We start from the raw sequence: 16,851 nt of genomic DNA on the forward strand, positions 1-16,851 counted from the left end.
TTTATTTAAGTCGAATCCTAATTTCAGTGCCCACCCGAAAGACCGTTCGATAATTATTTATTAATTTAAAATTAAAATAAATTATAATTTACTACCTTAATTTTATTACAATATATATAGGGTATGATCCACTTACACTAAAACTTTTAGTTTATCGTTGGATGAGGAGAAATTAAAGAATGAAATTAATTCATTGTTTTTTTTTCAGTGAACATCTTCACATTTTTACTGTTAATCTCAATTTTTATTTTCCTCGTCTAACGATCTTAAAAATGTGTAAAACTTTTTAGTTTTGCATAATATAAGCGGATCATATATATATATATATATATATGTTATTTTTATATAATAATATAAAAATACATAAAATGGTATTTTATAATTATCTTCAGAAGAAATCTATTATCTCTATATCCAAATACAACCAATTAATTCAAATAAATCAATCTAAAATTTAAAAAAAAAACAATTCTATCAAAAAGATTGCATCAAACTCATGAATTATGATGAATAATATATTTTTTCTTAAAAAAAAAAAAGAAAGAAGAAAACCGCCATATGGCAGAGTTATCTCGTTCATTCAGAACCAAAACGCGACCAATCCAAATGTAGGATAAGCTTTGCAATAATTGGTTATTAATCAATTAATAAACCATATTTAAGAGAAAAAAGCTTCCGTTACTTTTCTTCTCCCTATATATTCCCCTAACCCTCACCATCGATTTCTCGAAACAAAGAGATTTCTATAAACGAAAAACTCGCACACCATGCACTCTTACTTTTCCGTCTCAAACTCTCTCACCGGTTATTCAATTTCTCATCCGTCAACTCCTCGTGTCAGACTCCGTCCAACTATCGCCGCGATCTCCGACACCGCCACCGTCACTGCCACTTTCAATTCAAAGCAACAAAAAGCTTCGACGCCGAGCGGTTATCTTAGCCGTCCAGGAATGGCAGCCTGCACGTCGTTGTACGAGGTGCTAGGGATTTCTGTCGGCGCTTCGAGCGAAGAAATCAAGGCAGCGTACCGCCAATTGGCGAGGATTTGTCATCCAGACGTGGCGGCAATCGGTCGGAAAGACTCATCGGCGGACGAATTCATGAAGATCCATGCAGCCTACAGCACCTTATCGGATCCCGAGAAACGAGCCGTATATGATAGTAAGCTTACCTGGAGGAGCCAAAGGCCTTTGACTTCGGATTCTAGGTTTTCAGGTTATTCGGGGAGGAGTTGGGAGACCGATCAGTGCTGGTAAATGTGTTGACTCACTTCATCTCGGTACCGAGTTGGAGGTTGAACTCATCAGCGTGTTTCTCAATACTAACGGAGAAAAGAAAAATCAACGAGCGGTGGGTTTTGCTAGAGAAATCAGAGCCGTTGAATGAGCTCTGCTCTTTTTTCGCCTTTGTGCTTCGCTGCTGAGTCATAAACAAGACGGACAAGATATGAATTTCCATTGTACTTCTTATTTTGCAGTCACTGAAATCAAATTACTAAAGGAATACCATTTGCTTGTTTTTAGCTTAATTAACGCTATTAGATGTGAAGTTTTACCTCGCAAAATGTGTATATATTAAGTAAATTTATCAGATCGAATTTAGATTCTCGTAAAAATAATATTTTTTTACAATTGAGATCTTACTATTTAATTTCAAAATATTACTTAAATTTATAAATTTGTTAGATGTCTTAGTTAAAACCAAAATTTCAAATGAAATATTCCCGACTATCGAGAAAAATATACATTAAATTCATATTATATTTCACTTGTTGACGGTTTTCTTTGCCATACTTTTCCCGTGATATTATTTTGTCATCAGTTACTTTGGAATGTGAAAGGTGGTTTTTATTTTTGTTCTCAATTTCACATGCCCCATGCTTAGATCCAGATTCAAACTCATTTTCATATCCTGAATTTAGACTCATTCTGAATGCGAAAGTTTAGAAAATTGGGACCCAGATTTAATTTAATGGATCTCATGGATTCGAGTTTAAAATAGATCTATTAAAAAATGATAATTCGATATACTTTTTAACGTAATAAAATTGTCATTGATTAATTTCATATCATATTCCCAATAAATGAAAGATTAATTTCAATACAATTAGTAACAAAATAAAAATGATAAACTAAAGTTTTTAAAAAAACTCCTAACATAATTAGACAAATATCTTTTGAATAACATAAACATTAAAAAAATGTAGATAATGAAATTTCTTATTGTCACAAGCTTAATATTGTATTTCTATCTCTTTAAAGTACTAGTCTTTATCACTATTTAAATCATCAACATTCTAAAATAAACAACCAATGGAAGAAAAAATTTTGTTTAATGAAAATAATATTTGTGAAATTTAAATATTAATATTAAGGTTGTGTAATATAATAACTTTCTTATATACTATATCAATGATATCATTCACTTCATCATCACAATTTTCATTAATAATGGGCTAAGTATGTGTTCCTTCAAAAGTGTTTTTATCATAAATAAATAAAAAATACATTACAAAATAATGAAAAATAATGAAAAATATAAAATTAAAGCGAAGGAAGTGAAATAATATAATTACTAATAAGTATACAAAATAACCCTATAAAAATTCAGGTGTCTCCTTTATAAAATATTTATATATATTTTAAAATCTATTATGTTATTTATATATATTTTTTAAAATTAAAGTTGGGTTTTTTTATAATCTGGTAAATTAATTTAGATTCAGTATTTTAGTGTCAGATTTAGACCCGAATTTATACTTTAATCACAGGATTTAGATTCGAATTTAGATTCGGTCTGAATTCATCGGTCCAAAATTTGAGAATCCAAATCTTATAAAATATATTTGAATCTACAGATTCGGATCATGTACAAGATCCGATGCCATCTCTACCCATGCTACTCGAGGTATAGCGATACTGGATCATAGCCACCCCGGTCCGACGCTTCACCCTCTTGACTTTAAATGTATAAGAAATAAAATTGTAAAATAATTTAAAAGTAATAAATTAGCATCCGTTATTTTTTATGTACACTTAAAAGATCTATTTATAAATTTTAGTATCATATTTTTAACAATCTAAAATTAAATACATTTTTAACTATCGACAATATATATACTAAATATACAATTATTTAAATTCAAAATCTTTAGAAAGGATAACACTTTTATTAAACATTAGAACCGTTTGATGAGGTTTTTTACGTAAGTTATTAAGATATGTAAAAGGCAGTGTAAACTAATGTCATACGTTTATAAATAATGGCTTTTTGGGTAAAATAATTAAATGAATTTCAGGATACACCAAGGTAATCGGTACAACATAAGTGAGTTTATTGTTTTCGTTTCAATATCGGCAGACTCATCGAACATTCATATACTTGAAGTTTCTTAATAGAATGTAAATTACACGATGACACATGCATAAAAATATTTATATTAATTGAAATGAATAATCTAAATTCAATGATTATATTGTTTTAATTTATTATAAGATATAAAATAATTAAGGTTTTGATGAAAACTAAACCCATATAATTTAGTATTGAAATTGTACCTTTTACAACTTTGAAGTGAACTTTTGTAAAAATCCAACTTTAATTCCTAAATGATGAAGATATTTTGGTTTGATTATTAAGGGGATAGACCTGTGTGTATTAGACAATATGTAGGGTAGGGTAAAGAAAGGACAAGACAAACGGAATTCAGTATCTATCTGTCCCTCACTATGCCCTATTGTTTACTTCTTTAAAGGACACAACGATGATTGTTTCTAGAAGACATCCATTACGTGAAACAAGTCAACTGCGCCACCGGCTTTATCTATCCAATTTTGACAACACATCTTTATTTTTAGTTGCGGGGATTGAGCCAGCCTGCCTAAGAATCTGAAGAAAACCAAAAGCTTTTAAACTTGGATCAAGCTTACCACTGTTAGAAAGGGAACAAGAGTCAGTAGTCATATTCTTCTTTTCCTTTTGCCAATTTTGGAAATCTTTGTTGCATTATTTTAGTCTGGTCCAGTTCATTGTTACTTGGAGCACTACATAATTTCATCCAACATTTATATTCTTAATTAGGGGGAGTTATGACGTGAGACGATTAAAATAAGGTTAATAAATAATATATCTTATAAAAAAAAGTAACATGTAAAAAGTAAAACAAAAAATGTTATAATTTGAAATCGAAAAAATGGTCAATCGAAGTAACATAACAGGTTGCATCTAAAATGTTATAAACGGTAAGAAAATGAGTTATGAACGGTAAATGTTATAAATATTATTAACATTTTAGGTTGCACCTAAAATGTTACTAGAGTTTAAGTTGATGGTGTCTTAGATATTTTCACGATAAAAATAATAATTTAATAGCTAAAAATGTTATGAATAATAAGGTTGTGCCAAAAATTTCACGGTTCACTAAGAAATATGTTGTGATATGTAATGTTAATATTTTTATTAATAAAATAGGTTGAACCTAAAATGTTACTAGAGTTTAGGTTGATGGGGTCTTAGACATTCTCACAATAACAAAATAAGTTAATAGCTAAAAATGTTATGAATATCTATAACAAACGATTGTGCCCAAGAATGTCATGGTTCATTAAGAAAGTAGGTTGTCATCTAGAATGTTAATATTTTTATTAATAAAATGGATTGCGCCTAAAATGTTACTAGAATTTAAGCTAATAGGGCCTTAAACATTCCCACGATAAGGAAAAAGTTAAAAGCTGTAAATATTATGAATATTTATAATAAATAACGTTGCGCCCAAGAATGTCATGGTTCACTAAAAAGTAGATTGCAATCGAATGTTGAATTTCAAAAATGAGATCCTTATAAAAAGGAAGGTTGATAGCTAGCGGATTCATCAGTCATTCAAGAAGTGATTTATCAAGATCATAATAGTCAGATATTTTTTGGAGGCACTAAGTAATCAGAAAGGTATTCAGATTCTTTTAATCAGAGTTACTTGAGATTTCATATATAACATGAGTGATTCTATTATTCAGGCAATCTTAGTCATTTTAGACACTTTGGTTTCTCGAAGAATTCTTAGTAATTTAACCCAATGAGGGTAAAACAACAATTTATAGAATTTAGGATTTATATCGAATTATCAGGATTTCAAGTCAAATTAAACTAACCAATCCCAACACTGCGATACTTGCCAATCATTCAGACCGAGGTACTTCAACATTATTCACTTCTTAATACTGATTGCTCTAATTGAACTGATCACCTTCAGAATCATCGTTGAATGGATCTTAGGGAGACAAAATGTATTCTAATGATATTTATTTCATTTATGTATTGCAACGATATCAATAAATATCGATGTGCTTGATTGTGGTTTATAATCCTTATGGATAATACAACATATAAGTTCATCAGCGTTTCCAGACTTATCTCAGTCATTCACTTAATTCTAGGTCATTGAGGGTACTTAGGTAATTTAGTATTAAAGTTTATCCTGGTCATTTCGGAGTTTCCAGAATAATTCGATCGTTTCAACAATTCGGATACTTATAGTACTTCCATTTAGTTCAACTTTGTCATATAATATAGTCATTTCGAGTAATTCAAACGTGTAAAGTACTTTTGGTAATTTAGCCTCCGGGTGTTTACTCAGGAATTAGGAATTCTATGTCATTTTTCCATTTCGAGGATATTTCAGTCATTTCATTTAATTTTGATATATACATTAATTCTGGCAAATTAGTCTTTAAGAGTTTACTCAAGAATTAGAATTCTAAGTCCTTTACCATCTCAGAGGTTATGATCGATTAACATGGTTATTTTCACTTTCAAGGAAAATCCTTGTCTTTTACATCACACGGGTATTTTCGTAGTTTCTTATCCAAGTATTTCCGACATTTAACCTATAACGAGATTATTCAGAATTTATGAATCCTGAGATTAATTGATTTACTGATTAAATCGCTGAACTTAGATTTATCTCTTATCGATCTTCTAGTTCCTTAAATGAGTCAATTGATTCTTATTGGGTTTACTATCTTTATACCATATTCAATTCGAGTCCATCAATAATTAACTCTATGTAATTAACCAATAACTCCAATCATGCTTTAACAAATCACCACCATGTACATAAAGCATACATAGGGTAATAAAGTATTACCTCGATTTTAGAACCACATCGTTCGATAATTTTAATTCCATTCGATCACTCTCAAACTTTAATTTCACGACTCATAATGTCTCGGATGCATGACAAAATAAATTACATAAAAAATTGGATATTAATTGGGAAAAACATATTGAATTGTAAGATAAAATGCTAAAAAAAAACTTATCGGGTTCGAATTTGATGAAACGGACTTTGGATTCGGACTCAGGATGTCGAAAAACATAAAATATTATTTTTCAAGAAATTTAAATTTTTGGTCAAAGTCAACAGTCAAACTAGTCAAAGATCAAAGTCAAAGTCAACTGTCAACGGTTCGGGTCAAGTTAATGGGTCAGGTCGATTCGAGTTGACTCGGGTCGGTTCGGTTGACTCGGACTGGTTCAAGTTGACTCTAACCAATTCGAGTTGACTCAGGTCGGGGTGATCGGTCGATTGCTTTACGCATGTCCACTTACCAAAATCCATCAAATTCAGATAACAAATCCAACCAAAACACAGAAAAATAATCGATTAACAGCGATGATAAGCTTACCCACGGAAGACGGACGAAACGACGAAGGTGGCTGAGGGCTTCGGTCAGAATCTCCTGGGGAGTATAACTACGGCTGGCGTGAGGCTCACAGTCGGCTGGAGTGGCTAAAAAAGGTGAAAAATCGATGGGAGAAAAAAGGATTTTCCCCCGGTGAGACTTCGACCGTTCGTCATCGGCGAACGGCGACCACTCGGCAAGTGATCGATTGGTTGATAACCGGGATGATCAAGTGCGCCGGATGGGTGCGACGGTGACTCCCACCGACGAGCGGTGGCGATGAACGGCGATTGAGGGACCGAACAATTTCCTCTTCCTTTGCGATGGATGACGATTGACTTTAGGGGTCTGACGATCGGGTTGAGGTCGTCGGTTGTTGCGAACACGAAGGATGTGGCGGTGTACTCTACCGCCGACTGGAGGTGGCTGATCGGAGGCGGGAAGGACCAGGGTTTGGTGAGAGGATGGGTTTTAGGGGTTTGATTCCTCGACCGGGAGTTTTTGAAATAAAATGGTTATCACCCAACCCAAATATAATAAAACATATATTTATTATTTTAGTTATGAATAGTTACATAGGTTGATTGGTAGAGGGATGGTTGATCATACCTTAGGTGACGGGTTCTGGCCATCCCAATCACTAACTTCCCATTTTCTTTTATTTTGGTGTAAGGAGATATTTTTTGTTATGAGAAAATTACTGGGCTAATCTCTGAACTTCTTGAATTTCCAAAACTAGCCCAAAAGTTTCAGTAATTCATAGTTTAGTCCATAAATCAATTAATTAATTCTATAAATTTTAAACTAAAAAATTAGGGTGTGACAAACCTTGCAGTGGAGGATGTCGTTGGATGTTCTCTACTCCAGCAACCTTCTCGATAAATATTTCAATTAAGTGCTAGAGGTGTAGGCTTTTGCCTCCAATATAACAAATTTGTTTATTAATAGTACTGAAAAATATTTCACTGAAATGTTATCAATCCAAATTTATACATCTGTATCTCTACGTCGAAGTCAACATACACCGATGGGAAAGACAAACTATTAGTGGCATCCTAAATCCGATATATGAGTTTCAGCTAAGCCTCGAAGATCACTCTCTTCATTAGTATGACTCAATCCGCTAATCAGTACAATTACACTCAAACAATAATCACCGGAGATATGGTGGTGAACTAGATAATCTTTGGACAAATAATCACTTTATAACATGACTCCTTTAAAACAATTACGAGTGCTAATTATACGTACGGACAGAGGTAAAATTTTATGTTAGTAGACGAACTACTAAATTTTAAGAATGGATGAATTTATAAAATTTCAGGATGTGAAAATATATTTTGCAATAAAAAATACATAGAAAAAATCTAAAATATATAATAATTTTAAAATTTCCGGGGAAGACTATCCATCCATCCTTCTCGATCCATCCCTAATTGCACTAAATGTCAATCATACACTAGAAAAAAGTAATCGAACATAACTTTAAGACATGCTCATTCTAATCAAAGCTACCATTATAAGAAAAAGGATAAAATCATAATTTTAACCAACATCGATTGGACACGATGGGGAAGAAACAAAATTTTGATTATTTAGATTTAAAAATAATCATTTTATGGATTAAGTGGTAAAATTAAAATTATTTTTTTAAAACTAAATTGAAAAGAAAAATAACGTAAAGCATATATAAAGTATGGATTGTTGCCTAAAATTTGACATCACATTGATGTCTCTAATAATTCACATGTTGATGTTACATAGTCCATCAAAACAGCATTATCAGGCAACTAGTGCTTGCGATCCCAAAATCCATGATTGTGATTTCTGATGTTAATTAATCCTAACAACATTTTCTAATTACTAACTAATGTTGGCGACAACCCATCAAATTAAGTAGTTAATTCTCTTTTTTTTCTTCCTTCTCTTGCTCAATTATTGGCTCAATTGCCTATATCACAATCATAAATCCCACCAAAGAAAAGAAAAAAACATTTTAAAAGGTTAGATTAGAATCCAAATGTTTTTATGGAGTATCGTTTTATAATTCATTTTAAATATATAACTTAGTATATTATCAATATATAAATTCAATATTTTAATTTTACCATTAACTATGTAGATTCAGCTGGATGGGAAAGTAGTTAACTTAGTAAAGGCTATATAAACTTTAATATTGACGATGTATTTTTCTAAATACGAATTATTCTTGCAAATTAAGGACTTCCGAATTTAGGCCCGTTTGTGAATTTGAAAAAAATTGGCACCTAATCTAGTTAATCTAAATACATTTATTTATGAATATATGTAGGAATGGACCTAAGCAGGACGGGTAGGGTGGTTGATTACTTAAGTTTTTAAATTTTTATATATTTTTAAAAAAATTAGATTTTTTTATTGAAAATCTGTTTTCGTCCCTCCTAAAATTTATAAGTTCGTATTTCCTTGCAATTTTAAGGAAAGAAGGACTTATAAACTTATAGAGTTTTTTAAATTCGCCCATTCGAACATAAAATCATACATTCGTCTTATATATTTAATAATAAACTATTTATGTAAATAAAATGTTGTTATGAAGTGGTTACGGGTGGGGAGTGTTGTGCTAGTATATATATTGAAAAGAAATGAAACGTCTTGAAATAAAATTATATAAGTTTTTTATTAGATATAATATTAAAATGTATTAATTTGGAAAATGCCTAGATATGCCACCTTGATACCAATGTTTGTTATCATACGTACATGATTAAATAAGCAATGCTTGTTAGGCAGATACTAAGAACATATCACCATTGGGTTAGTTCAAGTAAGGGGTAGATGCACTAAGTTTTAAGGGGTCAAGTGCATCCTTATTATATAAGAAAAAAATATAAAATTTAGTTTAATATGTTCGGAAAATGAAAAAAATAAAATTTTTGCATATCCTTTGTTTTTAAGAAAAATGTATTAAAATTTTGGATCCTTATTCTTAAATTTATGGATTCGTCTTTGGTTCAAGTGGTAAGTAGCTTGATATCGCTTAAGCATGTCTAGATATAGATGTAATTACTTGTTTCATTGTGTTGTTGTGGAACATATGTAATGAGAAAAATTCCAAGGTACATGATAATTCCTTCCAACCTCATTGGGTGTTGGCCATCAATGCAAAGCTCTTTGAAGAGGATTACCTCTCGGCCAAGATGCAAACGATGGGGCAAGGGAAGCTATGCAGCCAATAGAGTCGTCTCTAGGCTCTGTTTTGAGGCTTATAGTAGAACATTGGCAAGCACCTCCACCAGGCTTTCTTAAGATCAATATTGATGATGCTTTTCAATCCCTTGGGTGTATGGCAACTGTAGGTGTTATCCCTCGTAATTCTAGTAGCCAAGTGCTTTGTGGGATAAAATATTCTTCTCCATGGTGTGTCAAGGCTGAACATGCTGAGATCTATACTCTTAACACTATATTATCTCTTGCGAGGGATAACCTATGGACACTCGTCATCTTTGAGTTTGACTCATTGCTTATGGTTAACAAATTGTCTTGGGCGTAGGAGGACTTATCCACATTGAGTTAGTTCATTCAAGAAGCTCATGGGATCTTAGACGCTAATTCAAATTTCAAAGTATGTTATATTCCTCGATGTTGTAATAAGGTGGCCCATGTTCGGCTACTTTGGCTCTTCATTCTGGGAACACTTTGTACTTTAACTCGGTTTGTCATGAGATTATTGCTTCTGATGTATCCAATGAATTTGTTCCTCGTAATACAAGTTTCTAGGTAACTCTTTTTCCCTTATAGGATTTAGAAGGTTTTTAATGAGGATCGTTTTAAAAAAAACATACTGTCAAATAATTAATGGCGCTATAACATGACAACCTACACCCAAATGATATCATTTTGGATCCCTACATAAAATCAAATTCAGTCCAAAACAATGTAATTTTGATTCACTATAAAAGCATATTTTTTCTTCAATTTTCCATCATTTCTTCTTTCTTCTTTTCTTATTTTCTATCTCTTGACCTAAACCAACTCAGAAACTGATCATTGCATTGGTTGTCATTCTGACCACCATTAACCATCCTTGTCGGAGCCTAATGAGTCTTAAAATATCCTATAAAATTTGTCTCATCATTCTGAACACAAATCCCTTGTCCGTTTAATTAGAAAACAACTCAAATTTCACAAATGTAGCATCTTCTCGCACATCGTTATGCTTCGATCACCATTCTCATTGATACTAGTGTCGAATGATAGTTTTTATCTCTCTTTTCAATCGTTTGATTTCCAGCCCACAGGCTACGAAAAAAATTAAAGCCTGAACCAAAATAACCTCGATTTATGCTCATTTTACAGTCTGACTGTTACCCCATCAAGGTATGTTACTCTTCATTGGACGTGTTGTCCTTTGCCCGTTGGAATTTACGACTAGAGAACGAAATGTAATACAACTTGAGTACTTTAGAATTTAGTGGTTTTGGATAAAAATTTTAGGGTTTTGTGACTATAAGGTTGGTAAGGGTTGAGGAGTTGAAATTTGGGTGTATTAGTGAAGGTAGGATAATACGATGAGGTATGTGATGTTTTGGGAGTGATCGATGAGGGTTTAGGACCAATATATTATGGGGTGGTTAGTTAATATTTAGAATAAGGATTATATAAGATGATCAGTGATGGTTTGGGGTGGTTAGAAAAGTTTTGAAGTGGTTGATTGGGATTTGTGGTTTATTGGTTGAGTTAGCGTTTTGGCATTTTAATTTTATTTCTCATTTTCTTTTAAATCTTACTTGGTATTTAATATTAATAAAAAATTACACGCCATAATAAAAAAAATAAAAAAATAGTTCATGTAATTACTTATTTTTTTTGCGTTTGTATGATGCGTGTGCGTTATCAACGACTAAAAAATTATGAACAAATAGTATCTTATAGTTGTAGACTATTCAAAATATATATATACTTTTAGTTTTTATTAATATGCCAAAATTTTAATTATCAATATATGTACAAACTATGTTGTATTTAAATACACAAATTTTAGCTTTTTCTATTAAATGAATACATCTAAACTGACCATAAAGTAGCAGTTGTTTTTGAAAATGGGAGAGGGATTTGTTTCAAATCTTGAAGTTTTTATTCGGTACGAGAAGACCTTTCTCCCGAAGTTGATGGAAAACGTCCATATTATCTTTTCTACCTTTTCTCCTTGTTTGTGGAAGGCTTTTATTGTTGTTTTTCTTCTCTGAATACTTTTGGGCCTAATGGGAGGTGGGCTGCTACCATATTCTCATTAAATATTTTTAGTAAATAATTTTTTTTCTATAAAAATGTTTAATTGCAAAATAAAAACATTAAAAAGGAGTGGGCTGTTATTTTTTATATAAAAAAGTTGAAAATTAATGGAACTCCGAATTGATGTTTGGCCCCAATTGGGCTAGTCCAAGAAGTTGATATTCCGGTTACTGGGCTAGACTTTGGTCCAAGAATTGGGCTTTGTATAGATTTCCATGGTGATCTTATAGATCACTTAGGACTAGGGTTACGAGAATTGCCTGCACAGTTTTTTTTTTCTGTCAGTGTATGTGTAATAATTGATATTTGATCTAATTTAAATCAGGTATTGCATAAATTTAATATAGGGATGACTTTCTCAATTTCATTTTTTAAATTCGCAAATACCATCATTTGTTAATAATACAATATTAGGATATGGATCTTCCGTTTCTCTTATTCTTTCACTAATTTTTGTTGTTTCTATTTCGATACACATCAAAATTCATTGTTCAAAATCACAATGATCAACCCCTTTCTGTTGAATTAAATCAGATTATTCATTGTTCAAACTAGATTAAACTCGAAGGTTTTTGTAGCGTTGTTTTTCTATTCAGAAAAAAAAAATGAATTTTAGATATTATTTAAAAAATATTGAACTCATTATCACATTTATATGTGAAAAAAAATGAGAGATACAGATGATAAGAATATAAAGCTTTGCTGTGAGGAACCGTTGATGGAATTAAAAAGCTTGCACGAAGAACATGGTTATGTTTTACCCTAGGAAACTACAAAAACCATTGAATGTTGAAGGCTCTATTGAAGTTGAGGGCTTGGCTGATAGTTATAAAAGCTTGGAGAGTGGACCCATACTCCTCAAATATATGAAAAAAGCAAGATTATGTATCTCTTCGAGATTGAGCCTTTATGCATACATGATCCCATGCATGATGCTATTGCATGCATCTCGCAAAGTAATAAAGAAAAATTGAAGGGGGGTTGTAAGTTTAATCGTAAAATGGGTCTAATTTCGTAATATTACATCCAATGCCTGATACTGATAGGATAGATTTTGGGGACATCCACAGGAAACAAGGGGAAAAGATGAAAAACAGAATAAGGAAATGTTTGTCCCACTAACGTTGCTTGAAAAGCATTAGGAAACAGCAACATTTCTTTAACAAATATTGTCGAAAATTGGTTGTGGGAGAAAGAAGTACTCTTTGGTCCCTTCAATGATAATGGTCCATGGAATACGTACGTACCCATGTTGGAGAAGGGTGCCCACACATTTGCATAGGTTTGCATGACTTACTTCAAATGAAAAAGGACAATTACAGTGGCTGGTTTTTTTTAATATAAAAAACCGGCAATATTGTGGTTGGAATTGCAGATGGTTTAGGACAAAATAAGAAGCAGGACCTCCCATTCTTTGACAGAAGCTGTTGTAGTCCCAATTTCCCTTTTTCATTTTTGGTGGTCCAAATGAAAACTGAAAAGGGCATGCAATTGCAAACTAGTCTCCTTACTAACAATTACCCAATTTGTTGTGATAAATAAGACTGATATATATGTTATCCTTACAGACTTGTTTTTGCCTCTTCTTCATTAATGTTTAGGACACCATGGTGCAATATCGGAAGCTAATGAGGGGGCCATGGTCCCCCAAAACAAAAAAAAAATTATTTAACAGACTCTATTTTAAAAATTTATATTAAATTTCAAAACTTCTTCATATAATGTCTCAAAACTTTTTTCATTTTCTTATCTATTGTTTTACAGACTCTATTTTTATGACTCTTCAATAACTTTACTCGCAACATAAACAAAGATATGAGTATTGTTTGGATTAGCATGTTAATTTTCTTCCTTAGTAGCTGATTTGTTACACTATCAGACCTAGATAACCAAAACCAACATTCTAAACAAACTCTAATGAAACGCTAAACAAGGTTCTGTTTCAACGAAAAGCTTATAAAGGAATGAGAGGAATAGCTAAAATCTTTGCAAATGATATGGCAAGCAGCCAGTGGTGTAGAACAAATTCAAAATCCACATGGTCTGATCCAAAGACATGATATGGAGTTAACTAACTAGTAAGATTTTAACAAATCAATATTTAACAATGCGGCCAAATCTGTTTTCTTCCCACATAGTACAACACCTAGAATACTTAATATTGAACCAAAAAGTGGAAACTGCATAAACAGAGAATTGACTGTAAAATTGAAAACTCTTTTTTTTTTTTTTGAAATATGGGTACTTTGTATTGAAGAAATGATATGGCCAAATCTTTTTTTTTTAAATTGAAAACTCTTAAAGGCCTACGAAATGCAATCATTAGATGATTGATTAGTGTGTTTATGCCACATTTTTTTAATGTTGCTAGCCTGATATGCTTATATGAGTAACAATCCATCAAAAATTATCAATCGTATTTTGAAAAAAGAACTTTTATCAACCTAGAATTCTTCTTATTCATAGCTCTATCTGTATTTTTCATTTTCGTTGTGTTTGTATTGTAATCTGGATTGAATTATGATCTTCGGTGCTTATTTTCTTTCTTTTATAAAAAAGGGCTTTTTGTCAAACCCAAAAAAAAAAGATTTCTAATTACCAAAACATATCATAAACTTCTCTTTTACCAAATTTAAATTCAATATAGGAAAAGATCGGAGCATTGATTATAATTGTTTTAAAAGAGAAAGTTTTTGTGTTTTATTATTGGTCATCAAAAGATATGTGCAATAGAACATGGCAGCTAAAAATAATAAAAGTATCGATACTTTGGAAATGGTATCGATTAAATATAAATTGGCATAAATATCAAGTATCGATATTGTATATATAGGTATCGATACTTTTATTCCAGTATGCTTTTCAAATAATTTGCACGCAAAATGTATCAATACACATATATAAAATATCGATATTTTTATTTGCGAAACCTATTGCTTTATATTAATAGCTAAATTTACAATGTAAACGGTAAAAGTCTACCAGTTTAATGATAGTAGGCGTAAATTCCAAGTATCGATACTTTTTATATAGGTATCAATACTTTCAGTCTAAGCAACACCGATACTTTCAACACAAGTATCTATATTAAACCAATTATTCGGTTAGGTTAACAATATTTTACCGGTTACATTATTATTAACCAATAAACAAACCGGTACCAATGTTCAAATATTAGGTCGCGCATTGTTTTTATTCGATAGACGTGTTTTTTTGTCTTAGTTATTTAAAAAAGAATCGATCATCCATACTTGTATTGAAACGTCACTCCTCCAGAAGGCAAATATCTCTTCCACTCTGACGATTATTGGATATCACCGTTGGAAATTTTTCCATAATTCGAGATATCGATTATTGGTGGTTAGCGAAGTATAGCTCAAAAACCGCTCCAAAAATTGCACAACTGATATTTGAGACACTTGTTAATTTACTCAAAAATGGTGAATCCAATACAACTTCACTACCATATAGATGTTTCATTACCCATCTATTAAAGAAGAATGAAGTGCATTTTTCGCTTGACTGCCCTGTTCGCTTATCTCGGAAGATTGACATGTTATCCATGACTAAAGTTGGATATGTATTTATTGAAAATGTTAGTTGGACTAAAAAAATGGCATTGGGGTAGAACAAGAGAAAGAGCAATTGGACCTCATTGACAATGACGACCAGCAACCGATGGAAGACGCTCCGATAGAGGAGGCTAGGCTGAAAAAGATATTACAATGAAGTCGGTGATGGAGTACATGGTTAATTTCTGGGAGTATTTGATTTTCGTGTGGGGCACATTAATGACCAAATCGGGGAAATGCGAGCCGATATTTCATCATTGTGTGACGAAGTCTCCAACTTGTGTAACGAATTCTGTTAACGACGTCATACGAGTTAGGTAATTCATTCTTTATGTTCTAAAAATTTACATGTTGTAAAATACATTTTTTTTTCTTATATCAGATGGAAAAGGCAGTGAACAACCAAGTGCTGAATGAAGATGATGACATTATAGATGGTGATGATGAGGATGAAGATCCAAACAAATATATGGTATCTACAACACCACCGACAAAAAAACTTGTCATTTTTATGTCAATTGAGTCCTTGCCTACTTTTCAAAAAATATCAAAGGTTTTAAATTTGTTTATTTCTATACATTATTTTAACCTATAAACGTACTATTTTAATGTAATTTTGATCATATTGTAGATGTTATACTAAGACCAAGTGTATATGAATTTCTTCATTTTTGTTTAGAAAACTTTGTTGTTTCCATTTGTTCTTCGAATTTGAGGTAAGCACAACTAAGCTATTGAATTACTATAGATAAATGGATAATTTATAATTGGATGTTTCTCGTGGTAATTGTTAACAATTTCAGGCATAACATTGATCGTGCACTTGACAAACTTCCTTTATTGTCTGACCACTTTATATTCATTTGGGTAAAATGCATTTTTTTGCGTTGCTTACTTTTATTTGTTTATGATACCTAAAAATTTATGTTTGACTATTTCTATAAACAAAATCAAGGAAAGTGGATAAAAAAGGATGAAGTAACCTACTGCATAGATCTGCAAGATATTTGGAATGCGTATTCTGAATACAACCCGAGAAATACACTGTTGGTGGATGATTCAACAGAAAAAATGATTTATAATCCAATAAGTTACATGTTTTCCATATGTTCTTTCTGTTAAGCTATATGTTGATACATTTGTTCATTCACAATTTATGTATTTATATAGCAATACATTTATATATGTCCACATCCCTTTGACGCTTCATATTTGAACGACAATGATTTAAGTATGACACAAATTTATGCCCACTTATGCAAAAATGGTTTATTATCACATTGTTGAACATGTTTGGTTTGCTAATTTCAATTATTTATATATGT

General features: G+C 31.6%; 1 protein-coding gene across 1 annotated transcript; it reads left to right on the forward strand.

Annotated features, from left to right (window-relative positions):
• Window positions 1-723: 723 nt before the first annotated feature.
• On the forward strand, window positions 724-1,490 carry LOC120177085 (chaperone protein dnaJ 11, chloroplastic-like). The gene has a single exon (XM_039183330.1). The coding sequence runs from the start codon at window positions 768-770 to the stop codon at window positions 1,254-1,256; it is 489 nt and encodes a 162-aa protein (XP_039039261.1). The 5' UTR covers window positions 724-767; the 3' UTR covers window positions 1,257-1,490.
• The last annotated feature ends 15,361 nt before the right edge of the window (window positions 1,491-16,851 follow it).

Source organism: Hibiscus syriacus, unplaced genomic scaffold (genome assembly GCF_006381635.1).
Source record: "Hibiscus syriacus cultivar Baekdansim isolate YM2019G1 unplaced genomic scaffold, ASM638163v2 tig00112281_pilon, whole genome shotgun sequence".
Classification (NCBI taxonomy): Eukaryota; Viridiplantae; Streptophyta; class Magnoliopsida; order Malvales; family Malvaceae; genus Hibiscus; species Hibiscus syriacus.

Coding starts and splice junctions, on each gene's coding strand:
- LOC120177085 (XM_039183330.1), top strand. CDS start 768: ATGCACTCTTACTTTTCCGTCTCAAACTCTCTCACCGGTTATTCAATT.